Genomic DNA, 27,583 nt, shown 5'->3' with positions numbered 1-27,583 from the left:
TTTACGCCTGGCTGTTCTGTTCATTATTGAAAGTTCTACTATTGCAGAATTGTCTATTGCTGTCATTTCTGGCAATCTTTGCTTCATATATCTTGGGGCTCTGTTATTAGGTGCATATGTAATTGTTACATCCTCATGACAGATTGACCCTTTTGTCAATATTTAAGGTTCTCCTTTGTATCTTGTAATCTTTTTAAACTTAAAATCTATTTTATCTGATAAACATGAAAGTCTCTCAGTCATGGCCGACTCTTTGCAACTCCATGGACTATACAGTCCATGGAATTCTCCAGGCCAGAATACTGGAGTAGGTAGCCTTTCCTTTCTCCCGAGGATCTTCCCAACCCGCGTCTCCCACATTGCAAGCAGATTCTTTACCAGCTGAGCCACAAGGGAAGCCCAGCTGATAAACATAGACATCCTACTTCTTTTTCAATTGCTATTCCTATGCAATCTTTTCCCATCTTTTTACTTTCAATATTTTGTATCTTTGTACAGTACCTAAAATGAATCAGCATATAGATGGATTATGTTATTTGTTCTTCCAATCTCTGCCTTTTAATTGGTGTTTAATCCATTTATATTACTAATAAGGAAGGACTTAGCTGTTTACCTGTTTTTGTGTATATTTTTTGTTTAGTTATTCCATTATTGCCTTTTTTCACAATTAGTTGAAATTTTGTACTATACCATTTTGATTTCCATTTTCTTTCCTTTTCTTTTAATCTCAGTAGTTACCTTAGTGATTATAATTAACATCTTAAAGTTTTACAATGACCAAGTTTGGATAATATCAATTTTGTTTCAATAGTATACAAAATCTCTACTCTTAGACATCTCAGTCACTCCCTCTTTATATTGTTTTGACACAGATTATCTCTATACATTGTGTGTCCATTAACATGGATTTATAATTATATTTGTATGCATCTGCTTTTAACCTTTATAAGAAAAAAGAGGAGTTACAAACCCAAAAGTACAGTACTGGCTTTTATTTTACCAATGTAGTTACCTTCACTGGTGGTCTTTATTTTTTTGCATATGGCTTTAAGTTACTATCTAGTGTCTTTTTATTACAGCTGGAAAGACTTTCTTTAGCATCTCATGCAGGACAGTTCTACTAGTAATGAACCCCTTTAGCTTTTTTTGTTTTAAAGCAGGGCATATTTTCTCCTTCATTCTTTTAAGTTTGCTGGTTATGATATTCTTCATTAACAATTTTTGCCTTCCACACATTAAATATATTACTCCCCTGTTTCTGGCTTCCCTGGTATCCAATAAGGAAGTAGCTGTTAATCGTATTGAAGATCCCTAGTATGTGAGGAGTTGCTTCTCTTCTGCTTTTAAGATTCTGTCTCTATTGTTTAACAACTGGACTATAATGTGTTTTAGTGTGGATCCCTTTGATTTTTATCTTTCTTGGAATTTGTTGAGCTATTTACATGTGCAGATTAATTCAGATATGGGAGGTTTTAAGTCATTTCTTCAAATATTCTTTTTGTTCCTCTCTCTCATCCTTCTGGTTCTCCTATAATGCACATATTGGTGAGTTTGTGGTCTCCCACAAATCCCTTGGGCTGTGTGCACTTCATTTTTCGTTCTGCTTCTCAGACTGGATTATTTCAATTTTTTTATATTCAAGTTTACTTATTTTTTCTTCTGCTTCCTCAAATATGCTGAACCCCTTTAGTGTATTTTTTCATGTTATTGTGCTTTTCAGCTCCAGAATTTCTATGTGGTTCCTTTTTATAATTTCTCTATTGATATTCTCATTTTGTTCATATATTATTTTCCTGGTTTTCTTTACCGCTTGAGCATACCTGAGACAGTTGGTTTAAAGTCTGTCTAATAAGTGTGATGTCTGGGCTTCCTTGGGGATGGTTTCTGTAAATTTTTTTTTTCCTTTGAATGAGCCATACTTCCAAATTTCTTTGTATGCATTGTGATTTTATTGTTCAAAACTGGACATTTAAATATTCCTGAATAATCCTGAAAATCAGAATCTTTCGCTTCCCCAGGATTTTCACTTCTCAGTTTCTGAAGGCTTAGCTGTGGTTCAGCCAGTATCTTAACAGAGATCTCCTTGAATGCTAGAAATTTAAAAAACAAACAAAAATACCTGTTCTGGTCTTCTATGGATTGGCTGTGTGCTTGGATACTCTTTATCACTTAGCCAGACCATTTATGATTCTAACTCAACCTTCACTTTCTGAATGCACCAAGCCTAGACCTAGGGGTCTTTTCAGGTCTTTTTTGAGCATAATTCCTATCCTGGCTTTCTAAATTTTCCAGTATTCCCAGTTGTTGCTAAATGCACTTAAAAAAAAAAAAAAAAAAAAAAAAAACACCAACAACAAACGTCTCCCTGGCTTTTCCTCCAGGTTTTGAGCAGTCTCTTGTATCTTTCAGCTGAAAAATTTTGTCCCAGGTGGCTGCACATTGAAAAAAAAAAAATCCATAACATGTTTTCAAGCAATACTTGATGCTCTTCCACCCTGGATAAATTCCAAGACAGGCAAACCAGAGATCAGCACCTTGTGTTATTCCTTCAGGATGGCCCTTAGACTGGGCCAAACATGGTAATTTGTGAACAAGGTCCTCTTCTCTTTCCCTGGAACTAGGGTCTCACATTTGAAAATGTGGGCTGCTGTCTTCAAGATGCTGCCAAGCTGTGACAGAGGTTTGGCAAGGGCAAATAAAAATGCCACAAAGCTGTTTTTTCTTTTTTCTTAATACAATATTTTTCTTGGTTGTTGTAAACCTTCGTTTTCGAGTTCTGCCTGTTTCTGGGACTTTTTCAATGTTTCTTTGGAAGGATAGGGGTTTGAAACTGTCCACTTCATTTTGCTGACATAATTTTGTACATATATTACATAACGTAATTATTTGTAAATGAGAACTCCCCTAGCTTAAGAAAAGGTATTTCCCTACTGTGGTTTAGACTTGAATTTCTGAAACGGCTCAGTGGCCAAGCAGTGTTCATTCTGGCATCTCAAAAGAAAAGTGCTTGGTTAAATAAACTTGGTAAAAGCGTATGAAAGGCTGAGAAAAGTTAAAGAAGCCTGCTTTATGTTTATTTCAGCCAAGCATTCCCCAAGCTTATTTTCACTTAAGGATCTTTCTTACTGGTGATACAGAATCGCTTTTCAAGGGCATTTGCCACCAGGGTAGAACAAGAAAAACGGTCCAATTTTTTAAAGCTTTGATTTTTCACAGTTGCTTCCATAAATATAGTTATGGAGCTGGATTTGGGGGAGAGGTGCACAGGCAGATAAGACTAGTGCTCTTTTGGAACAAACAGAAGTCATGACCCCTTCTCTGCAGGAGTTCTAAGACATACCTGTAAATATATCAGACAAGAAAGAGGGCCTAAGGCCATGTGAGCTGTACAACTGGCTCAAGAAGTTATCTCCAACAGACAATATGGGGAGAATGGGCAGGGACAGAGAAAGTCAAGTTATAATCTGCCTCGAGTGAACTGCTGGGTGATCACCACAAGCTGGACAGTGATTTTTAAAGAGTAAGCTGTGTTTGAGAAGAAAAAAAAAAATGAGTTGGTGGTGCGGAATGCTATTCTGAGTACCCTTGAAATTTTTGGGGGTTGGGGGCACCAAGTAGAATCATCTGTAGTTAGGGTGGGGCGAGTAGGAGCTGGTGCTGGAACTAAGTCAAGGGCTTGAGGTTTAGAGGAAAACTTTATTGCAGGTGTTGACTTGGAAGGGCCAGAAGAATATCTGACTTACCTTGTTTCCAATGATACCCAACAGAGTACTGGGGGAAAATGGGACATGTGGCCTAATAATGAGCCAACAGTGCTCTCCCCTTAGCCTGAAAATAGGGATGGAATGAAACCCTCAAACAATTAAAACAAACCAACCCTATATTTAGATCATTTTATTTGAATCGCTGAAAGAGTGGTTGTCATTATTCTGTCCATCCATGCACCTGGATAAACTCTGATTATCCACATAAGAACAAAAGTGCTCAGAGATTATGAGCATTCCTTAATTCCAAAATCATTCCATGAATAAATCAGCCAGATAAATGCAGTCATAAAACTCTATCCTGGCAATGTTAGTTCCTCTCGACTGGACCTGTAGATTCAAAGCAATTCTAATCAAAATCCTAAGCAAGTTATTTTGTGCATATTGACACATGAATTCTAAAGTCTGTTTAGAGATGCAAGAGACCCAGAACAGACAATACAATGCTGAAGAACAAAGTTGGAGGACTGATGCTACCTGACCTCAAGACTTATTTATAAAGCTACAGTAATCAAGACAGTGTGGTACTGGTAAAAGAACAGGCAAATACATCAAGGGAGCAGAACAGAGAGCCCTGAAATAGGCCCCCATAAATGCAGTCAATAGATCTCTGATGGAGCAGTGAGGGTAGTACACTGCAGCAAAGACCATCTTTCCAATAAATGGTGCTGGAATAACTGGACATCCACATGCAAAGATATAAATCTAGACACAGACCTTACATGCTTTACAAGAATTAATCACAGACCACAGTGCATGTATGCTCAGTCATTCAGTCACGTCTGGCTCTTTGTGACCCCAGGTACTATAGCCTGCCAGGCTCCTTTCTCCATGGGATTATCCCAGCAAGCATACTGCAGTGGGTTGCCATTTTCTCCTTCAGGAGATCTGCCCAACCCAGGGATCAAACCTGTGTCTCCTGCATTGGCAGGCAGATTCTTTACCAATGAGCCACCTGGGAACCCCAAATGTAAAATACAAAACTATAAGACTACTAATAAAATAATACAGAAAATCTAAGTGACCTTGGGTATGGCAGTGACTTTTAAGATCCAACATCAAAGGCACTATCATGAAATAACTGGTAAGATGGACTTCATTAATATTAAAAACTGCTCTGTGAGAAAAGCATGAAGAGAATTAGAAGACAAGCCACAGATTAGGAGAAAACATTTGCAAAGGATATTTCTGATAAAGGACTATTACCCATAGTACACAAAGAACTCTTAAACCTCAGCAATTAGAAAATGAACAACCCAATTAAAAATGGACAAAAGTTCTAAACAAATATCTCACCAAAGAATATATACATATGGCAAAAAAGTATATAAAAAGATGTTCAACATCATGTATCTTCAGGGAAATGCAAATTAAAAGAAGATACTGTTTCACACTAGGACAGTCAAAATGCAAAACACAACATCAAATGCTGGTGAGGACGTGGAGCAGTAGGAACTCACATCATTATTGGTGGGAATGCAAAACAATACCACCACTTTGGAACTGTCAGCTTTTTACAGAACCAGACATACTCTTACCATATGATCCAGCAATTGTGCTCCTTGTTGTTCACCTAAATGAGGTGACATGTATGTCTACACAAAGACCTGCACACAGACATGTATGGCTTTATTCACAGCTGGTGAAACTTCGGAGCAACCAAAATGTCCTTCCACAGGTGGATGTCTAGTGTAGTGCCTGTGAGCAATGAAATATAATTCAGCACTAAAAAGGACCTATCAAGCCATGAAAAAGACATGGAGGAAACTTACATGCATATTACTAAATGTAAGAAGGCAATCTTATAGGGCTACATACTGTAGGATTCCAGGAATAAACATACTTCTGGGATGTGATATGTCAATACATCTAAGTGGGAGACTGCATGTGTCAGGGCAAGAGGTATTTATGGGAACTCTATTTTCTGCTCAATTTTCCTCTGAACCTAAAACTTCTTTCAAAAGAAGTTTACTTAAAAACTGAACTGTATCCTGAAGATGAGATCAAGAGTAAGAGGACAGTGCCCTGGATTGGAGAGTCCCATTTTGCAGGATGAGAGGAAAAGTTCCTCAGTGCAGCACATCCAATACATTCGCATTTCTCCACACAACCTACAGAAACCAACCTGGGGGACAGTGGCCGGGGTTTTTTCCCTACCTGTGTAGGGCACATAAGACATGGACCAGAGGGATTTGGGTTGAACCCCAGTTCTGCCATTTTATGATTTAGAGTATGTCACTTCAGCAAGCTGAGGTGTTTTCCTAATTTGTGAAGACTGAATGATCACATATGTTCAACAGCTTTGTAAACTGTCAGGCCCACAAAAATATAGGTCGCTATTGCTGAATGATTTAAAAATGTCACTTAGAAATGTGTGAATCATTTACACTGCATGACTGCACCATGCCTTCTCATTGGTCAGCTCCTGGCTTTGAGAAAGCACTGATATGTACGCACATATCCCATACATCCAAGACAACCAGCTTAACACAGGAGAAGGCAATCAGAGGGTGATAGAGGCCTAACCCCACTGCTGTCCACAATCTGCAGTGGGAAGGAAAAAGCTGCAGATACACACACCTGCCTCAGGCCAATATAATATAGCCACCCAGCCCACAAGACAAGGGGCCACAATTCCCAGGCATCCTTTCGCTTATACAAAGCTGACAAACACAGGAAGAGCAGCTGGCAAAGCACCTTGTGGAGGCTGAGGAGCAGCGTCCACTGAGCAGAAGTGCCTTCCATTGAGCTTCCGAGCCCCACACGCCCTGCTGTAACACCTCCTCTTTCCACGGCCGACACAGGACGTAATTTGGGACAAGAGATACCTTGCAAGCTCACTGCACCTGACAATCTATGATGAGACCAAGTGTTAAAGCAGAAATTTATTAAAATCCATTTATATAGTGTTTTACAGGCCAGAAAAAGAAAGTACAGAGTCCTCAACATTCAGGCAATCAACTCTACTCTCTGAAGTACACTGTGAGAAGACAAGACTTCTTTGCCCTCATCCCCTAAAAAGATAACTTCTATTTACACTCCTGAAAATGATGCATTTATTACACCACCTCTCAAGAACAATCTCACTGAATCCCAAGCCTCTGCAGAGAGAGAAGAGAGAATAGCAAAGAACCTTCTCCAGAATGCAGTGTCTCACCCAGAGGTGTAGTGCAAAAGACACAGAAATGGCAGAGGCTTCAAGGAGTGTGCGCCCTGTGAAGGGCCCAGGACGAAAGCCTGCGGCCGGCTAGGGCGCCCTAGCTGCGGAGTGTGGCCAGACGGGACTGCATGGCCTCCAGGGCCTCTTCTTCCTCCTCCTCATCTTCTGATGCAGCCATCGCTCCTGAAGGTTCAGGCTCTGGGAGGGCGTCTGTCACCTTACTAGGCGCTTTGCCTAAGGCCCCTGTAAAGAAACAGTACACAGGTCAACAAAACATCAGCTTAAGCAGTGGCCCCTCATTTCCTTTGTCTTCATACCTGGTTCAACTTAACAAGAACAGAAAAGGGGCAACGAAACAGCTGTTTTGGTAGGGCTACTATGACAGATGTGCACAGACACCAACTTCTAATATCAAAGTCACAGTAACTAAAGATTCTGATTTTAAGAATTTTGATTCTGAAGCTCTTGATCTAAATCCCTAAACACTAGTGAGTACTTAATTTTCAAGATTCATGAAGATGTTAAATGTTCTCTCTCAGTAACACTAAATTGTTTCTAAATCATTACAAAACATTTTCTTGGAGCGTTCTTTTCCCCTAATAGTTGAAAACAAATAAAAATTAAATCTAGTGAGTTTTGTTAAAACAAAACTCAGAAAGTCTAGAAGTGAAAATACAGTTTAAAAGCTCATGAACCATCCCTCATAGATAACTATTCTTTTTATTTATCCCCCTGCTAGACTTTTTCAATAGATGTGTTTTTTTAAACAATATGTATTTCAGTAACAGTGCTCTCTTCACATGTTACGAACATCTTTCCATGTCAATAAATACATCTCTGTGTAACAACAACTATAACATATTCTATTACCATAGATGTAACACAATGGATTTAACCAATACTCTATTATTAGGCACTTAGCTTGTTTCAAACTTTCCAGTATTATCAATAATACTACAGACATCCTTGAGCTAAATCTTAAATTACTAGAGTAAGTTTCCAGAAGCCAATCTGTGAGCTCAGGAGCTTTGCTACTGCCACACTGCTTTCAAGAAAGTCTATACTAGTTTAAGCTCCTGACAGCAGAATACAGGACCAAAAAATTCTTTATCTTTGAATTTTATAAAATATAGTTATAGATATTATGCTTGTTTTTCAAGTAATAACTTGCATAATCCAAAGTAAGAAATGTGGAGGCTTCCCAGGTGGCTCAGTAAAGAAACCTCGTTAAGAATCTGGCTGCCAATCAAGGAGATGCAGGTCTAGAAGGATCCCACATGCTGAAGAGCAACTAAGCTTGTGCGCCACAACTACTGAGCCTGTGCTCTAGAGCCCCGAAGCCACAACTACTGAGCTCTTACGGCACAACTAGTAAAGCCTGTGTGCCCCAGAACCCATGCTCCACAGTAAGAGGAGCCACCACAATGAGAAGCCCGCACACCACAACCAGAGTCCCCGTGCTTGCCACAGCTAGAGAAAAGCCTGCGGGCGTCAACAAAAACCAAGCACAGACAAACATAAATTAAATGAAAATTAAAAAATAAAGTAAGAAATGTGGAAGGGAGTTAGAACCTGAAGAAAAAGCTACTAGTTAATCTTATGAATGCAGGGAGGATGGCCACAAAAGGAGAGGAGAAAGAGGAAGGGTCTTGGGTCATACCTGCGGTGATTTCAAACAGAATTCTGTCAATTTCCATCTCTGCTGCTTCTTCCATTTCTTCTTGATCGTCCATGCTTTCAAAAGTGTCCTCTAATATCTCTTCTATGATCCCAGCCTAAATATAGAATAAACCATGTCACTTCCCACAACTGTTAAATCCATTCCTCGCAGATGTCCCTGGGGGCCCAGCTCACCAACTGAGCTCTGGTGTCTATGAGTCCAGTCCACCCTTCCCAGGTCTAAGCCACAGGAAACACCACATGCTGTCTGCCCTCTCTGGAGGAAGCAAAAAGCCAAAGGGAAACTGCTCTCCAAATTTAGTACTAAGGTTGGAGGGGGGCCTCTATCAGCAGTTTCACAGAGTAACTCAGACGACAATGCAGCACGTGGGGAACAACCTGCTGAGACGAGAGGGTGCTGTCTCAGGAAGCATTTGCCCTGATGTCGCAAATCTATGAGTCCAGGAGTTCAGACACGGTATCAAAATAGGCTGGAGTCACAGAAGACACTATGATAACAAATACCAAGAGCAGGGTGGGGCTCCATGGAACCCAGAAAAGGCCTGTACTCCAGCAGGTCCACGTGATAGCTGCTGGCCCAGAGTGAGTCTGACGGGTCTGGTAAGGATCAGTCAATTCACCAAAACCTAAGAGAACTGATAAGTCAACGTTTCTGGACCCAACAAGGCAGTGTCCACACTCCCTACAGTGAGTCCCATGCCTAGCAGCCCGATGCCAGCCAATCAGCCCGATGCCAGCCAATCAGCCTACTTCATTCTCAAGAGTACAGCCCCACTACAGACACAAGAAAACTGCCTTCTAACACCGGCCAACAGTGCCCCTCGCTGAGCAGTGTCCTGCGAGCATGAGATCACATGTGGCAGCTCCAGCCCTTGCTCCGCCACACTCAGGCAGGGCAGGACCCTCACCGACCATGCTGACAGCATCAGACTTAAAGCAAGCCCTCTGTCCTGCTGTCAGACCACTCAGGTGATTCTTAATGTATCAATCTAGCTAGTTCTGTATTCTGCCCATGCTCAGACCCTTTTCCTCCAAACAAAATGAACCAACAAATTCACATTCAAGGTTGCAAGTGGAGCCCTCTGGCCTGGGAGAATGGATCTTACTCCTGGATCAATACATACTAACTCGGTTAAAAGAGCCCAGGGGAACCTGACTCGAACAGCCTTCCACATCCTGGAGGAGTAAGTGGCCATTCATTTATTCATTCATCCAGCTAGCAACCATTCATTCACCAAATGTCTGCTTTGTGCCACAGATAGCCCTGGGTCTGGAGACTCATGGAATGGGTAAGACTGTTTCTTTGCCCTTGATGTGCTGGGACCCCAGCAGAGGCTTCCGTTTGCAGCTAGAGAGGCATTCTTGTATGAATTTAGGAAATATTATCTACTACATACATGCCTTCCTCCAAAGCTATATTATTTTCAGTGCTCAGAAACTTTTGTGGAAGAGATTCCAGATTCTAAAATCAATACCCCACCCTCAGATCTCAGTGGCTTATGGGTCAGTGAGCAGGCATGACATCACTCCAAGAAGGACCATGTTAACCAGCTCTAGATAGACAGACATCACAACGTGGGGTGAGACACCCACGTATCACTCTCAGAGGATACATCCCACTAACCTGGTTCCATCCTGATCACTGCTCAGGGATTTCTCCTTCCAAAGACCTGGGTTCTGGGTTTTGGATGCTGCCTTTCTTTTCTATCAACTTTCTTCTCCTCTTCCCCTCTCCTGGGCTCAGGAGCCCTGTTTACAACTCAAGTTCATACATCAAATCCCCTGGGAGGAAGGGAGGCAGGTTCTCTGCATAGCCACACATGAGGATTCTCAGGCCACAGGCTCACAGCTGTGAGGCAGCACTGGTGGGGTCTGCCTAGCACCAAGTCCTCTGGTACAGCTCAGGCCTTTGTGCTCCAACCCCAGGCCTGTCCTCTCCTACCAAGGCCACTCAGGCAAGTCACCTGGCAACTTGAAGACTCAGTTTCCTACTCCTGTGTAAAACAGGGAAGAAAAAACCAACATCTCAAGATGGCTGGGAGAACTCTCCAGCAGAGCATGTGTGCTACAACCACAGGCAGCTGGGGGCTCAGTAACAGCACCCTCCTGAGCCCTGTCCCCCATCCAAAGCCACTGGTGCAGGTCCCTGCCAGGCCCTGGTCCTGGGGCAGCAGGTATTTACTGCTTTCTAATTGGTTCTCAGTTCCTTTATCTGGGCTTCCCTGGTGGCTCAGATGGTAAAGAATCCACCTGCAATGCAGGAGACCTAGGTTTGATCCCAGGATTGGGAAGATCCCCTGGAGAAGGCAATGGCAACCCACTCCATATTCTTGTCTGGAGAATCCCATGGACAGAGGAGCCTGGCGGGCTAAGTCCATGGGGTCACAAAGAGTCTAGCACAACTGAGAAACTTCACTTTCTGGTCTAAGACAGGGGTCAGCCAGCTACAGGCCAAACCCAATCCACTGCCGACTTTTACAAATAATGTTTTATGAGAACACAGTCATGCTCATTTGTTTACATATTATCTACAGCTATTTTTAAACTACAAAGTAGAGTTGAGTAGTTACAACAGAGACCTATGGCCCAGGAAATAAAAAATACATTTACTATCCAGCCCTTTACAAAAAAACTTTGCCAACCCCTGGTCCTGAACCACCTGCCTTGCCTGCTTCACTAACACTCCTCTGGTACAAATGGAGGAACCTGGGTTTTCTGCTGTTTCCTTGTTCACCTCAGAGTCCATAATCCTGAGCTCCCCAAACTCTGGGAACCCACCTCCCCTGGAGATCTAGATACACCATTGCTTCTTCTAAGGAAAAATGGCAATCTGACCCAGCCTCTGCCATGCTCAGCCCAGACGACTTCAGTGTTAACAGCCTCTGTCCTCTAGAAGAATGGATAAAGACGATGTGGCATATAAATACCATGGACTATTACTCAGCCATTAAAAGAATGAAATAAGGCTATTTGCAGCAACATGGATGGACCTAGAGAGTGTCATATTGAGTGAAGTCAGACAGAGAAGGAGAAATATCATATGACATCCCTTATATGTGGACTCTAAAAGGAAATGACCTAAATGAACTTACTTACAAAACAGAAAGACAAACAGACTGAGAAAAGAACTCATGGTTGTTGGGGGGAAGGTCATGTACACACTGCTATATTTAAAATGGATAACAAACAAAAACCTGTTGTATAGCACGTGGAACTCTGCTCAATGTTACGTGCTAGCACGGATGGGAAGGGGGTTTGGCATAGAACGGATACATGTATATGAATGGCTGAGTCCCTTCACTTCATCTGAAACTATCACAACATTGTTAATTGGCTATACACCAATTTTTGTTTTGTTTTGTATTTTGTCCTGGTGTTAAAAATAATAATAAAAAAAATAAAATACAAAAAACAAAAAAAATCCATCGCTTCTATCCTCAAAATCATGTCTGCCGGGCCACAATGACGTGTCTGCTCCTGTCCACACTGGCCCAGGCTCTGCCGCTGGCTGACTCCTAGTGCTCTGGAAGAGGACACAGGGTCAGCCCCAGGTCACCTTCATCATCTCTTTGGACAGCTCCCGCATGGTGGCCTGGATTTCCGGGATCTTTACAAGACTCTGCATGGCCTTCATCACTTCTGTGCTCTTCTGCAGGGAACCAGCCACTCGCAAAACCGCTGAAAGGCAAAGATGACAGCATCGCTCAACACAATGTGGCACAGGATGGAATAGACAGACAGGCAAATCACAAGCTACTCTGATAAAAGTCAGCGGGAGTGGGCGGGCTCCCAGAGCTATTCATGTACCTGTAGACTGCATGACTGTGCTGGTTGACCGAGACTGACTTTGCTAAACTGGGTGCTACTTTGGCTACAATAGGTACAAATTCTTCAGGCACACCAAGACTCACACCTGAATGCCTGAGTCTGACCCTGAGGGAACGAAGCTAGCTAGAAACGACTGTGACATCAGGACAAGTCACACACAAAAGAATGTCTCTAGGCCTTGCCAGGGCCAGACTGGAAAAGAGGCTTTAGGCAACCCAAGCAACGCTTCCCACACACCAGCTGACGGACTGCGGCTGCTCTGGGAGGGACCTGCTACTGGGCAACAGGAAAATAAGAGAAAATGTGTGTTAGTGTAAGGTGGCTACAGTTAGAAAAAATTCTCTACAGTCCAAGATCACACACATACTATATATTCTTCTTTTCAATATTTATTTATTTGACTGTGTGGAGTCTTAGTTGAGGCACACAAGATCTTTCGTGCAGCATGCAAGCTTCGTTGCCCTGAGGCATGTGGGATCTCAGTTCCCCAACCAGGGATCAAAACTACATCCCTTGCACTGGAAGGTGGATTCTTAACCCCTAGACCGTCAGGGAAATCCCCATATTCTTTAAAATAAATCATGGTAGTAACAAATTATGATTTCTCCCCCCGTAAGTTTTTAACAGGTCAAAATAGAGTTGTTCAGTTCAGTTCAGTCGCTCAGTCATGTCTGACTCTTTGCGACCCCATGAACTGCAGCATGCCAGGCCTCCTGTCCATCACCAACTCCCAGAGTCCACCCAAACTCATGTCCATTGAGTCAGTGATGCCATCCAACCATCTCATCCTCTGTCGTCCCCTTCTCCTGCCCTCAATCTTTCCCAGCATCAGGATCTTTTCAAATGAGTCAGCTCTTCACATCAGGTGGCCAAACTATTTGCAGTTTCAGCTTCAACATCAGTCCTTCCAGTGAACACCCAGGACTGATCTTTAGGATGAACTGGTTGGATCTCCTTGCAGTCCAAGGGACTCTCAAAAGTTTTCTCCAACACCACAGTTCAAAAGCTTCAACTCTTCAGTGCTCAGCTTTCTTTATAGTCCAACTCTCACATCCATACACGACTACTGGAAAAACCATAGACTTGACCAGACAGACCTTTGTTGGCCACCCTTCAAATCAATTTTGAAATTTCATGAGACAAATGTTCTGAGAAATGCCTCGTGTTCATCTGTTAGCCAAAACAGGGCCCCCCAGCTACACTGGGAACCACCACCCATCTACTGTCCGAATCCAGACTCCAGGAAGCTGTAGCAGCTAAGGGAAACAAGGGGCAAGGAATGGACGACCAGAGAAGTGCCCATCCAACACACTCAGTATTTTGTGATTTTTCTACAGGAGTAAGAAGTTCACTAGTTGCAGAGAATACTTCACTTCCCTTGCACTCTTAATTTCCTGTGAATAGGGAAAAGGCAGTATCAAGCAGCTGTATGGCTAAAATAGAAATGAATTATGCCATTATAAAAAAGACAAATTCCAAAGTGTTGAAGTTACTACTGATTGTTGTAAAAAGGTAAATGATGGGAGGAAGAGAATAAAGGTAAAAATGAAACAAATTCCACATAGTTCTGTTTGAATGATAAAAGTTGGATGTCTATACAGGCCGATGTTTTATCCTAATTTGCATCCTGAGTCTGTATCCCAGAGGGAGTGGCTCTGGGATTGAACATGACATGTGTTCAATAAACTTTTTTGAAATAGCAAAAATAAATGGAAACAGAAAAACACGGTGTGACAAGTGTTAAGTTAAATACTGAAACATTTGCATTTTGAAAAAGGTATGAATTACTGATTGCTAAAAGAAATAAGAAAAGGAAGACTCAATATAGTGGGGAAAAGATGAAGCAAAGCTGAATTTAGAAACAAAATTAATTCCAGCAATATTTAATTTGATAACCAGTCAAGCACTGGTGAAGTGGGTTTTTAAAAGGACAAAATAAATGTATATGAACCCTGGAATCTCAAAACCAAAAGATATGAGAAAAATAAAAGACAGGACCAAAATATTTTTTATGTTACACAAGGAAAAAAAGCACATGTCAGAAAAAAATTATTTTATAAGTAAACACAGTTATCCCCACAAGAGAATGAGAAAACAAGCCAAAAGCTGGAAGAAAAGATTTTCATCAGACATTTATGATGAAAAAGATTGCGGTCTAACATATACAAAGAACTCTTAAAGCTCTTAAAGTGTCATATTTACCATCAATGATAAATATCATCTATGTCATATTTATCATCTAATATGCTGCTGCTACTGCTAAGTCGCGTCAGTCGTGTCCGACTCTGTGTGACCCCATGGACGGCAGCCCACCAGGCTCCCCCGTCCCTGGGATTCTCCAGGCAAGAACACTGGAGTGGGTTGCCATTTCCTTCTCCAATGCATCAAAGTGAAAAGTGAAAGTGAAGTCGCTCAGTCGTGTCCGAGTCTTTGCAACCCCATGGACTGCAGCCTACCAGGCTCCTCTGTCCATGGGAGTTTCCAGGCAAGAGTACTGGAGTGGGTCGCCAGTGCCTTCTCCAATTATCTAATATACGTATCTATATTTATCATCAATAAGGAAATGAACAGCCCAATTAAAAATAGGCAGGATACCTAAACAAGCAACTCAGAGAAGACATACAGATGGCAAAAAAAAGTGCACATAAAAAGATGTTCAACATCCTATGTCATTAGGGAAATGCAAATTAAAACAACAATGAGGTACCAGTACACACCTATTAGACTGTACAAAACCCAAAACACTGATATCAAATGCTGGTGAGGATGTGGAGCAATAGGAACTCTCAGTCATTGCTGGTGGGAATGCAAAATGGTACAGCCACTTTAGAAGACAGTTTGTCAGCTCCTTACAAAACTAAATATATACTCTTAACATATGATCCGACAATAGACCTCCTTGGTATTTTAACTCAAAGGAGTTAAAAACTTATGTATACACAAAAACTTGCACATGAATGTTTACAAGAACTTTATTCATAATTGCCAAAACTCAGAATCAACCAAGATGTGGCTTGCAAGTGAACAATAATGGATAACAGAGTGTGGGACATCAACACAGTGAATATTAATCAGCACTAAAAAGAAATAAGCTTTCTTGAAAAAACATGGAGGAACCTTTTATGTATATTACTAAGTGAAAGAAGTCAATCTAGGAATTCCCTGGTGGTCCAGTGGTTAAAAATTCACCTGCCAATGCAGGGGACATGGGTTCAATCTCTGGGAAGATTCTGTATGCCATGGAGCAACTAATAAGCCCATGCACTACAACTACTGAGCCCATGTGCCCTAGAGCCTATACTCCACAACCAGACAGGCCACTGCAACGAGAAGTCTGTGCACTACAGTGAGAGAGTACCCCCCACTAGTGGCAACGAGAGAAAGCCCATGTGCAGTAATGGCGACCTAGCACAGCCAAAAATTAAATAGATGATAAATAAATATTTTTTTAAAAGAAAATCTAAAAGGCTACATACAATATGATTCCAAGTATATATGACAGTCTCAAAAAAGGGAAAATTATGGAGACAGTAAAAAGATCAGTGATCGCCAGGAGTTAAGGGTGGGAGGGATGAATAGGCGGAGCACAGAAAATTTTCAGCTGTATACATTTCACAGTAAAATAAGAATCTCCAAAAATAAAAAGGTTAATATTCTACAGAAAACATAAAGTTAGCATTATAAAGGCTAGCTGACATTTAAACTGAGAAGGGTCACAGTCACGCAAAGGGGCTTGTGAAACACAGGAGCATTTCACGCTTAGAGCGCTTTGTGCTTTCGATGATGGCTGTCCTGACTGGCGCAAGGTGATACCTCACTGTAGTTTTGATTTGTATTTCTCTAATAATGAGCAATGCTGAGCATCTTTCCCTGTGTTTATCAGCCATCTGTATGTCGTCTTTGGAGAAATGTCTGTTTAGATCTTCTGCCCACTTTTTGATTGGGTTGTTTGTTTTTCTGGTATTGAGCTGCATGAGCTGCTTGTATATTTTAGAGATTAACACTTTTCATTTGCTATTACTTTCTCCTATTCTGAGGGCTGTCTTTTCACCTTGTTTATTGCTTCCTTTGCTGTGCAAAAGTTTTTAAGTTTAATTAGGTCCTACCTGTTTATTTTCATTTTTATTTCTATTACTCTAGGAGGTGGGTCATAGAGGATCTTGCTGTGGTTTATGTCAAGAAGTGTATTGCCTATGATTTTCTCTAAGAGCTTCATAGTTTCTGGCCTTACATTTAAGTTTTTAATCCATTTTGAGTTTATCTTTGTGTATGGTATTAGGAGGTGTTCTAGTTTCATTCCTTTACATGCAGCTGTCCAGTTTTCCCAGCACCAACATACTAAAGAGGCTGTCTTTTCTCCGCTGTATATTCTTGCCTCCTTTGTCAAAGACAAGGTGCCCATGAAGTTTCTAGTAATTTAATATAAAATAAGTCATGGGAATGTAATGTACTGCACAGGGAATTACAGTCAGTAATAATGCAATAACTTTGTAGGGTAACAGTCATTAGATTTACTGAGGTGATCAAGTTGTAAAGTATATAAATGTCAAATCACTATTCTGTACATCTGAAACTAGTATAATAGTGTATGTCGATTACATGTCAATAAAAAAGAAAAAAAGCCAATCCTAAGAGGTTACTTACATATGAGCTGATTCCATTTGTATAACATTTTTGAAATAATAAAATTATAAAATTAATGTGGCAGCCAGGATGGGAGGGGAGTTTGGGGGAGAATGGATACATGTATACGTATGGCTAAGCCCCTTAGATGTTCACCTGAAACTATTTTTTGTTAACCTGCTATACTCCAATACAAAACAATAAGTTAGGGAAAAAAAAACCAGATTACTGATTGCCAGATATAAAGAGAGGGTGGGGGTGGGAGGGGAGTGAGTGTGGTTACAGATGTGCAGCATGAGATATCCCTGTAAAGATGGAAACTGGAAGAATTCTAAAGCTTGACTGTATCAATGCCGACCTCCTGGTTGTAATACTTACTTTAACTCTGCAAAATGTTACCATTGGGGGAAAATGGGTACAGGGTATACACAGAATCTCTCTGTATTATTTCTTACAACTCCATGTATGTGAATCTACAATTCTCTCAAAAAGCTTAATTTAAAAAAACCCTCAGAAAAGAGTATATAAAAACAAAGCAACATAATGTTACTATGCCTGCTAGAGATACAAATGAAACACACACACAAATACAAGTTCTGCTATCAATTATAACAATAACCAAATATGGAAACAAAGCAGCTAAATATAGATTTAGCTTCATAATCATAGATGCAAAGACCAATGGAAATAGAATTCTGAGTCTGATTTCAATAATTAAAGCAACAAAATTACAAAGTTGTTTCCACTTATCACAGGTTCTTGTGGCAATTATAACTAAATTTAAATAAATTAGAAAAAAATATTTAAAATGGCATCAACAGCGAAATGCAATTCCCTGAGAGCAAGGGCCCCACAGAGCAACACACTCACAAAAGCCATCTTAAACATGGCCATTATAAGCAGAATGAACAGTTATTAAGAAAATATGGAGTCTTACAATGACGTTTTACAAAGTTAAGTCACAAGGTGTCCAACTCTTTCTGACCCCATGGACCATAGAGTCCATGGAATTCTCCAGGCCAGAATACTAGAGTGGGTAGCCTTTCCCTTCTCCAGGGGATCTCTGCAACCCAGGGATAGAACCCAGGTCTCCCACACTGCAGGATTCTTTACCAGCTGAGTCACCAGGGAAGCCCACTACAGGGATAGATAAGGCTTAAGATTCCAAAAGGCTGATTACCTCCAGCCACTCTCACCTAATGCCAACCATGGGCACTCACACTACACTTACAGCTGAGTAAAATAAGTATTCGTATGAATAATGACTAAAATCAAATATAAAACAATGGAGACAATCAATTCACTAGCGAGATGTTTTTTACCCTTTAAAATTTTTCTGTTTATATTGCATTTTGTTTGTGCAAGGAAAAATATTTCATATGAAAATGATGAAGCTCTACAGAATTTGAATTTATAAAGTTTCGTCCCCATTAAACTCTTAACTCCCCATTCCCCTCTCCCTCCACCTCTTGGCAACCACCATTCCACTTTCTCTATGATTCTGACTATTCTCTATACCTCACAGAAGTGGAATCACATAGCATCTGGCCTTTGGTGACAAGCATACTGCACTTAGCATAATGCCTTCAAAGTACCCAAAGTTGTAATGTGTCAGAACTTCCTCCTTCTTTTTTATATTTTAAATATTTGGCTGCACCCTGCAGCATGTGAGATATTAGTTTCCTGAACAGGAATTGAACCATCGCCCCCTGCATTGGAAGGCAGAGTATTAACTACTGGACCACCAGTGGAAGTGAAAGTCGCTCTGTTGTGTCTGACTCTTTGTGACGCCATGGGCTATATATATATATATAGTCCATGGAATTCTCCAGGCCAGAATAATGGAGTAGATAGCCTTTTCCTTCTCCAGGGGGTCTTCCCAACCCAGAGATCGAACCCAGGGAAGTCCCCAAAACCTCCTTCCTTTTTAAGGCTGAACAGTAGTCCACTGAACTATATATATACCATGTTTTGTTTATCCCTTCATCCTTCAGTGGACAACTGAATTGTCCTTACCTTTTGCCTGTTATGCAAAATGCTGCTATAAACATGGATGTAAAAATATCTGTTTGGAGTCCCTGCTTTCAATCCTTACTTATCCAGAAGTGGAATTTCTGGACCATATGATAGTTTTGTTTCCCGCCCCACCTTCTTAGCTTCTCTTAACTTTCTCTCCCAACCAAAACACACTCATCATCTGTCTTGTTCTGCAAGAAGCTGCTGTCAGAAAGTAACACTTGGAAAACATCTAATCATGACAATGTATTAATAGCTGACAGGGCTTAATACACCACCCCTCCCAGGGACATCTGCATTTGAAAAGAGAAACACCTTAAAGAAAAGAAATGACTTCATCAAATGGTGGCTTTTCAAACTGTAACAGGCTCAGGGTGGGATGGGGACATGGGAACTCATATCACAGTATTTCTAGCTTTCTCTTTTCTCAGTCCAAAGATGTAGACGTCCCCCTCCCTCTCTGTTCTGGGTTCTATTATCAGTTACCTTCTCTGTCGTATTTAATTTGCCAACAGACAACATCTAACTATAAACCCCCTCAACAACTCTCTCTGGGGATTCCTCTGGCCAGGCACTGTGCTGAGGTGCTGGGGAAGCAGGGCGACCAGCACGGAGCCAGTCTGGACAGCCCCAAGTAGAGTCTTCTGTCTCTCTTAGGCCTGTTTCTCCCTCCTTCTGGGTTTCCAGAGTCTTTAAATGCCCTGTGCTCTTTCTGGGTTCAGAGTTTGGAGCACCTTAGGCTTATTTCTACCTTCACCACGTTCACTTACTTGGCATCCAGAGCAGTTCTCCAATGTCCTCTCTCCCACTCATCCTACCAGACTAACCCAGCTGGGCCCTGACCATCCCCTCTCAGGTCCCCCTGCCTCCTGCCTGGCTGCACCTGCAGCTGTGCTCACAGTACTCGATGAGGCTCTCTCCTGTCTAGGAGAGGAAGTCACCACCCTCAGCTGAGTGTTCCAAACTCTGACTGCAGATTACCTTTCTAGCCTCACCTCCCACTACCCTGTCAAGCACTCGTGTCACACTGAATCAAGGGCTGTTTGCTAAGCACAGTCTGAACTACTTTACCTGCGCCTCCGGGCCCCCATTCCTCTACCCGGACGCCTCTCTAGTTCTCCCTCAGAGCTCTGCTTCTGCACCCCCTCTGCAGCTGATCTGCAGGGCCTCCACATTGGAATCTGAAAAGCCCTGCTCTCCTTACAGCTGTCCCAACTGTTTTCTTCACCTCCCTGCTCATCCTTTTCAGCCATCCTTCCCCTTTGCACCCAGGTACCCCAACCTCCCAGAACTACTTCCTTTAGGGTTCAAATACATAGTTCTTTTGGCCTAGGGCCTTCACACAGGTCGCTGACACTCTGGTTGGAATAAGCCCTCCCTTTAATTACTCATCCTTCAGATATCATCAGAGACTGAAAGGAGCCACCCTTGAGTGCATTTCCCTTTTATAATCTAAGGCAATGGCACCCCACTCCAGTACTCTTGCCTGGAAAGTCCCTTGGACGGAGGAGCCTGGTAGGCTGCGGTCCATGGGGTCACTAAGAGTTGGCACGACTGAGCGACTTCACTTTCGCTTTTCACTTTCATGCACTGGAGAAGGCAATGGCACCCCACTCCAGTATTCTTGCCTGGAGAATCCCAGAGACAGAGGAGCCATCTATGGGGTCGCACAGAGTCGGAGACGACTGAAGCGACTTAGCAGCAGTAGCAGCAGTGCTCACTTTCACTTCTCACTTTCATGCATTGCAGAAGGAAATGGCAACCCACTCCAGTGTTCTTGCCTGGAGAATCCTAGGGATGGGGTAGCCTGGTGGGCTGCTGTCTATGGGATCACACAGAGTTGGACACGACTGAAATGACTTAGCAATAGCAGCAGTGCTCATTACAATGTGCATTTATAAATACCCATTTACTTATTAAGTTTATTATTTTATTAGGTATGTTTCTTTTTATTAAATTTATTTATTTTTGCTTTTTACGCCAAAACTAGAGGCCAATGACTGTGTCTGTACAGTTCACTATTTTATGTCTGGTGCCCTGAAATATATCTGGCATATAATAGTGGCTAAAAGAAATGGATTTATTACATGAATTATAATTTTTCTCTTTGTAGCTTAAGCTACCTGCCTGAGAAGACTGCAGAAGCTTCTTATGAAACTCATACTTAATCCACTCTTTTTCCTCCCTCTCTCGTAAAAAGAGGAAAGAAATAAGGAAGAAAAGGGTGGTGGGGAGAAGGCGCTCTGAGAAACAATGCAAGGAACATAAAAAAAAATTTTTTTAAGCTATTAAGGAGGTAGGGAAGGAATGGACTAGGAGTTAAGGTTAGTAGATGCAAACTAGTACATACAGGATGGATGGAAAACAAGGCCCTACTATGGATGGAAAACAAGGTCCTACTATGGATGGAAAACAAGGTCCTACTATGGATGGAAAACAAGGTCCTACTACCATATGGCCCAGGGAGCAATATTCAATGTCCGGGGTAAACCATAATAAAAAAGAATGTATATTTTAAAAAACTATCAATAATAAATATTATATTCATGAAATAAGAATAAAATGATATTTTAAAAATAAAGATCAGAGAACTCTTTTCCAAAAATTAAGACAGATAAAATAAATTCAAGAAAAGAAACAAAAAATAGAGAAAATTTAGAAAGTGAGTTTAGAAGGCAGAACACAAAGACAAAATTGATGATGGTAACAAAAATTATATTTAGAACCCACACATATAGCAATTACCAAGGGCCAGGCACTGAATTAAGCCTCACAACTACCCTATGAGCAAGGTACTATTATTACTTCCAAAGTGAAAACAGGAAAGATTTAAAAAAAAAAAAATTATAAAGGATCAGCCCAGGAAATCTAGCATTTGACTAAAATCTTTTCATATCAGAAAGAAACAGAAAATACAGTGGAAATGAAATGATCACATTAACATACTCGAGACTTGAAAGACCAAGGAACATAAACAATGGAACTCTTTGTCTTTTAGAAACCCATGTGGAAACATCTGCAGAAGAAACTACAAGAAGTCTTGGATTCTCAGGGGGAAACACAGGGAGAAGTTGGGGATATAGATGAAGTAAGGCTAGCCAAGATGCTTGGATGGGCATATTAGTTTTGACATACCCATTGAGAATGAGTGGAGATGCCAGCAATACCCTGCAAGTCAGGCCTGAAGATAAAAATCTGGAAATCAATGGCGTTTAAAGGCACGAGGTTAGATGAGCTCACCTACAGGGAGAAAGGAAAGATGGAAAAGAGGAGAGGAGCTAGAAAGAGTATTTTACCGTAAGTATCAAATAGCAGATATTTTACTTTGCAGGTGTGATAAAGCCACAAAGACTATATATTTGAAACAACAATATATGTTGTTATGGGTATATATTTAAAGAATAACAGGCTCTTGACTATGCTGTGTTATGTTCTCTATTGGAAGTACATGCTACAGGAGAAGAGATTTTTTTCATGTAGATTAGTGAATATTTGTGAGCAGTAATTTCTTGATAAGATATTTTGGATTCAGTTCATAGGAAGAAAAGGTGAACAGAAGAGCGTGATCAAGCCCACTGGATCCTAGAGAGATGTTATAACATTTCTCAAAAATTAAAAAGTCTGACAAGGGCTGATGAAAAGGTTCAGAAAAAAGAACCCTCATCTGCTGCTGGTAGGAATACAAATTAGCCTCTTTGGAGAGTAATTTTGCAGTTCTAGTAGAATTAAAACCCAGCTATTTTTAATGCAGCAATTCCACTTCTGAGGATATAACTGTCCTAAAGAAAAACATGTGCAAAAGTGAAAAGACATTCATCGCAGCACTGTAAGTAATAGTAAAAACTGAAAAAAGCTTAAATGTCCATCAACAGGGAAAGGAAAAATAAAATGTGATACATTCAAAGGAGGCAATACCACCTAGGAGTTAAAAATATATATTCATCATCTCAAAACGTATTCATCATTAAGTTGGTATGGTAAATATCATACCAAAATATATTATTATATGGGTATATTTCAACCTTACAATGATAAATGGGAAACAATGCAGAATGAGACACAAAATATAATACTGTTTATATACATTTTAATATGATAATGGTTACCTCTGGGGAGGTTGAAAGAGAAGGGAATGGGGTTGGAAAGATATATCAGAGAAGCTTCAAGTTTAGTAATACTGTTTCTAATATAAAAATTGAAGCAAATTTAATAAAATGACAAATTTCATTGGTTCTGAGTGTTAGGTACATGTGAAAGTCACTCAGTCTATCTGACCTTTGTGGCCCCATGGATATACAGTCCATGGAATTCTCCAGGCCAGAATACTGGAGTGGATAGCTGTTCCCTTCTCCAGGGGATCTTCCCAACCCAGGGATCGAACCCAGGTCTCCCACATTGCAAGCGGATTCTTTACCAGCTGAGCCACCAGGGAAGCCCAAGTATACTGGAGTGGGTAGCCTATCCCTTCTCCAGCGGATCTGCCTGACCCAAGAATCAAAGCAGGGTCTCCTGCACTGCAAGTGGATTCTTTACCAGCTGAGCTACAAGGGAAGCCCTTGTTAGGTACATAAGCATCCAATATATTATCTTTGCAACTGGGGAGAATAGTCTATGTATATAGTGTCTTATTCATAGGAAGAGAAAACGCAAAATAAGCTGAACGTTTTCTGATGTTGATCCAGTAAAGGAAATGCTGGAAAAATTTTAAATAATCTTATCATAGTCAATTGAACACGTACCTTTTCAGCTGGCTGCAGAAAAAACAGAAGTAAATATGAAGCTTTCACTGATGGCTGTAAAGGGTATTTAGTTTTCAAAATAACAGTAAGATTACAGTTTCTCTCTGGTACTGAATACTCGGCTTGTCCAAAAGGCATATATGTAGGTTATTTATCCAATATTTAAACAGCCTAAATACATCACTTTGGGGCTAAAATAACAGTTTTTAAAAGTTAAGAAGATACAGTACAAATAGTTTGTCTTTTTTTTTAAACTCTTTCTCAATTCATGGATTATTTTCTTCAGTATCTGGAGAAAGAAACTGATACATTCACTATTAGGCATAGTAAAAATAAAAACCCACATCCAAATGTTGAAATTGAACATAAAGAAATACTTTCAGAGCCAAATACAACCAAATAATGAATCAGGCACTCATGTGGCACCAGCCTCTAAACTGCAACATTCAAGTCTTCTAATTCTTGAATGTGACATACTCATCAGAATAGTAACTGACAGAGTTGAAGATGCTGTTTGTTTTTTTTCTGGCCACGCCATACAGCTTGTGGGATCTTAGTTCCTGAGACCAAGGCTTAAACTTGGGCCCTGACAGTGAAAGCATGAGGTCCTAACCAGTGGACCACCAGGGAATTCCCTGAAGATATTCTTTAGTGGAAAAATTTCCCTGTAATTTCAGAGTCTGTACTCTGTCGAATTACCTGACAGTCATTTGCTGCCATTCTCAAAGAACTCTAGTTCTGGGTTAGGATTTCTTCATTTAGCCAAAGTTAAGTAAGAAAAGAAACCAACTGGATGTAAAATGTAACCTATGCCTCAAGCTGTCAGTGACCTGGAGACAGATGCCTGTGAAAGATGGCAAACCATATTATACTGGATTCTGAAAGCTAAGTAGATTAGTAGGTTTCTTCTTAAATATTATGAGTTAAAAAAAAAAATTAAGTCCATATGTATGCTGAATACCTAATACATGGCTGGCAGGTTCCTAAGATGTAAGAAAGCCTCAGGCTGAGAGCCAGAGATGAGGCCAAGAAGGAGGAGAGTAAAAGCCGAAGCCAAGCTTAGACTATGTAAAATCCTACTTGAGGCAGCTCTGGGTCCAGGACAGAGGAAGCTCTTTCTTCGTCCTCCCTCTAAGGCCTGGGCCCACTTCTTATTCCTAGGATTCAACCTTCAGGTCATTTTTCAACACTGTTCACATGAGGAAATAGCCTAAATTCTAAAGAAGTAGGTTGAGCTATAGACATTCCCATTACTTCAACAACACTGGCAAAAGTAAATCAATAACAGTAAAATAAAAATGAAAGTAGTAAGTATTATTTTGCTTTTGTGTAACTCCCCAACTAAGACAGTATACAGAATAAATGCCAGAGATGAGACTGTTCTTCCTATTCAAGGAAACTAGTGTTAGGATAATGGGAAGAGCCTCAGTTAATGAGGTGGTCGCAAGAACCGCTGTCTTACCCAGCTGGTTCTTCATCCCCATGAGCACGGAGTTCATGTGTGCCTTGGATGCATAGAGCTTGCTCACGGCCTTCCTTGACCTGATCATCTCCTTAGCCAGAACCACACAGACATCCTTCTGACCCTTCTTGGCAGCATCTTTCACAGATCGTTTCACTTTTTCTTCTTCTCTTTGGATATCTAAATTTAGGACAGAACACAAAACACCAAAAGATTAAGGGTAAACCAGGAGATGGCATCACTGACTCAATGGACATGACTTTGAGCAAACTTGGGGAGATACTGAAGGACAGGGAAGCCTGGTGTAGCATTCCATGGGGTCACAAGGAGTTGGACATGACTTAGCAACTGAAGGAGATTTTCTAGCACTGAAATCTGTTCTCACTGTGATCTAAATGTGTCTATTAAGTAGGAAACAGGAGGATACAAACCAAATAAAAATAATAAATCATTTCTAATATTATTTCCAATATCACATTAAAGTAATACAAGTTAAACAGAAAAACAAATCCTATTACACCAGACAAAATTTCAAAACTGCTTTTGCAAGCCCATTCTAACATCTGTTGGTACTGGTATTAAGGAACCTGCAGCTTAAGGAAAGCCTGAACATGCTAAAAGTGTCACAACACAGGGTGATGACTCACTGACACACATCACGAAATGATCATGGTAAGTTTAGTTAACATCCATCATCTCATACAAATATAAAACACAGAAAAACACTTCTTCCTTGTGATGAGAACTCGGGATTTACTTTCTCTTAACAGCTTTCATATATAACATACAGCAGCATTAATTATATTTATCCTGTCATACATGACATCCCTAGTGCTTATTCATCATATACTGAAGTCAGTACCTTTTGACCACCTTCATCCAATTCTCACTCCTTGCAAACTAGACCTCTGGCGACCACAAACCTTATCTCTTTTTCTATGAATTTGCTTGTTTGTGGTTTTTTGAACTATAAGTGACCTATGGCACTATGATAGGTCCTGGTGCACAGCATAGTGATTTGGTATTTCTGTGCATTACAAAATGATCACCACAAGTCTAGTTACCATCCATCATCATAAAAGATATATTATTATTATTGATTATATTTCCCACTCGGTACATTTTATCCCTGTGATTCGTTTATTTTGTAACTGGAAGTTTGCACCTCTTGATCTCCCTTATCTATTTCACTCATTCCCCTGCACACCTCCCTTCTGACCACCATTTGCTCTCTGCCTCAGTAACTGTTTATGTTTTGCTATGTTTGTTCATTTGTTTTGTTTTTGAGATTCCACATATATGTGAAATCATATGGTATTTTCTTTCTCTGTCTTATTTCACTTAGCATAATTCCCTTGAGGTCCATCATGCTGTCACAAACAACAAGATTTTGTTCCTTTTCATGGCTGAGTAATATTCTAGCATATATATGTATACACACAACATCTTTAGCTATTCATCTATCATGGGTACTGAGGTTGCTTTCATATCTTGGCTACTGTGAGTAATGCTGCAATAAACACAGGGATGAATATATCATTCCAAATTAGTGTCTTTGTTTCCTTTGGGGAAATACCCAGACATATAACTGCTGGATTATATGGTAGTTCTAGTTTTTTGAAGAACCTCTGTGCTGCTTTCCATAGTTGCTACACTAATTTACGTTTCCATCAATATTGCACAAGGGTTCCCCATTCTCCCCATCCCAATCCAACAATTTTTATTTGCTGTCTTTTTAATAATAGCCATTTTCCACAGGTGTGAGACAGTATCTCACTCTGGTTTTGATTTGCATTTTCCTGATGATTAGTGATGTTGAGCATCTTTTCATTTCTTTGTTGGCCATCTGTTTGTCTTCTTTGGAAAAATGCCTATTCTGGTTCTCTGCCCATTTTAAAAATCAGTTTTATTGCCTATTTGAGGTTTTTTATGTGTCTATATAAATTTGAGATTATTTGTTCAGTGAAAAATGCCACTGGAATTCTAATAGGTATTGAAATCAATCTATAGATGACTCTGAGTAGTACAGTTATTTTAACAATATTAATTCTTCAAACTCATTCACATGGGATAGTTGTTTGTGTCATTTTCAGTTTATTTCATCAACATCTTACAGTTTTCTAAATACAAGATTTTTACCTCCTTCATTTGATTTACTCCTAGGCACTTTATTCTCTTTGATGCAACTGTAAATGGAATTGTTTTCTTAACTTCTCTTTCTGATGGTTTGTTGTAAAAAAAAAAACATAAGGTTTCTCTATATTAATTTTGTATGCTACAACCTTACTGAATTATTTATTATTTATAATAG

The 27,583-nt window shown here is 40.4% G+C and overlaps 1 protein-coding gene across 2 annotated transcripts in view; it reads right to left on the bottom strand.

Annotated features, from left to right (window-relative positions):
• Nucleotides 3,880-27,583, bottom strand: part of LOC102188868 (charged multivesicular body protein 3) — an 88,819-nt gene continuing 65,115 nt past the window's right edge. For both annotated transcript variants that reach the window (XM_018055356.1, XM_005686701.3), the window contains 4 exons: nt 25,273-25,452; nt 12,161-12,282; nt 8,585-8,699; nt 3,880-7,167 (listed from right to left, as the gene is read on the bottom strand). In XM_018055356.1, coding sequence (XP_017910845.1) covers nt 7,022-7,167; nt 8,585-8,699; nt 12,161-12,282; nt 25,273-25,452 — 563 coding nt within the window. In that variant the 3' untranslated portion in view covers nt 3,880-7,021. The remainder of the gene's footprint in view (nt 7,168-8,584; nt 8,700-12,160; nt 12,283-25,272; nt 25,453-27,583) is intronic.

Source organism: Capra hircus, chromosome 11 (assembly GCF_001704415.2).
Source record: "Capra hircus breed San Clemente chromosome 11, ASM170441v1, whole genome shotgun sequence".
In the NCBI taxonomy this organism is placed as follows: domain Eukaryota; kingdom Metazoa; phylum Chordata; class Mammalia; order Artiodactyla; family Bovidae; genus Capra; species Capra hircus.
Note: the sequence above shows the minus strand (reverse complement) of the source record. Positions and strands in the feature narration are given on the sequence as shown.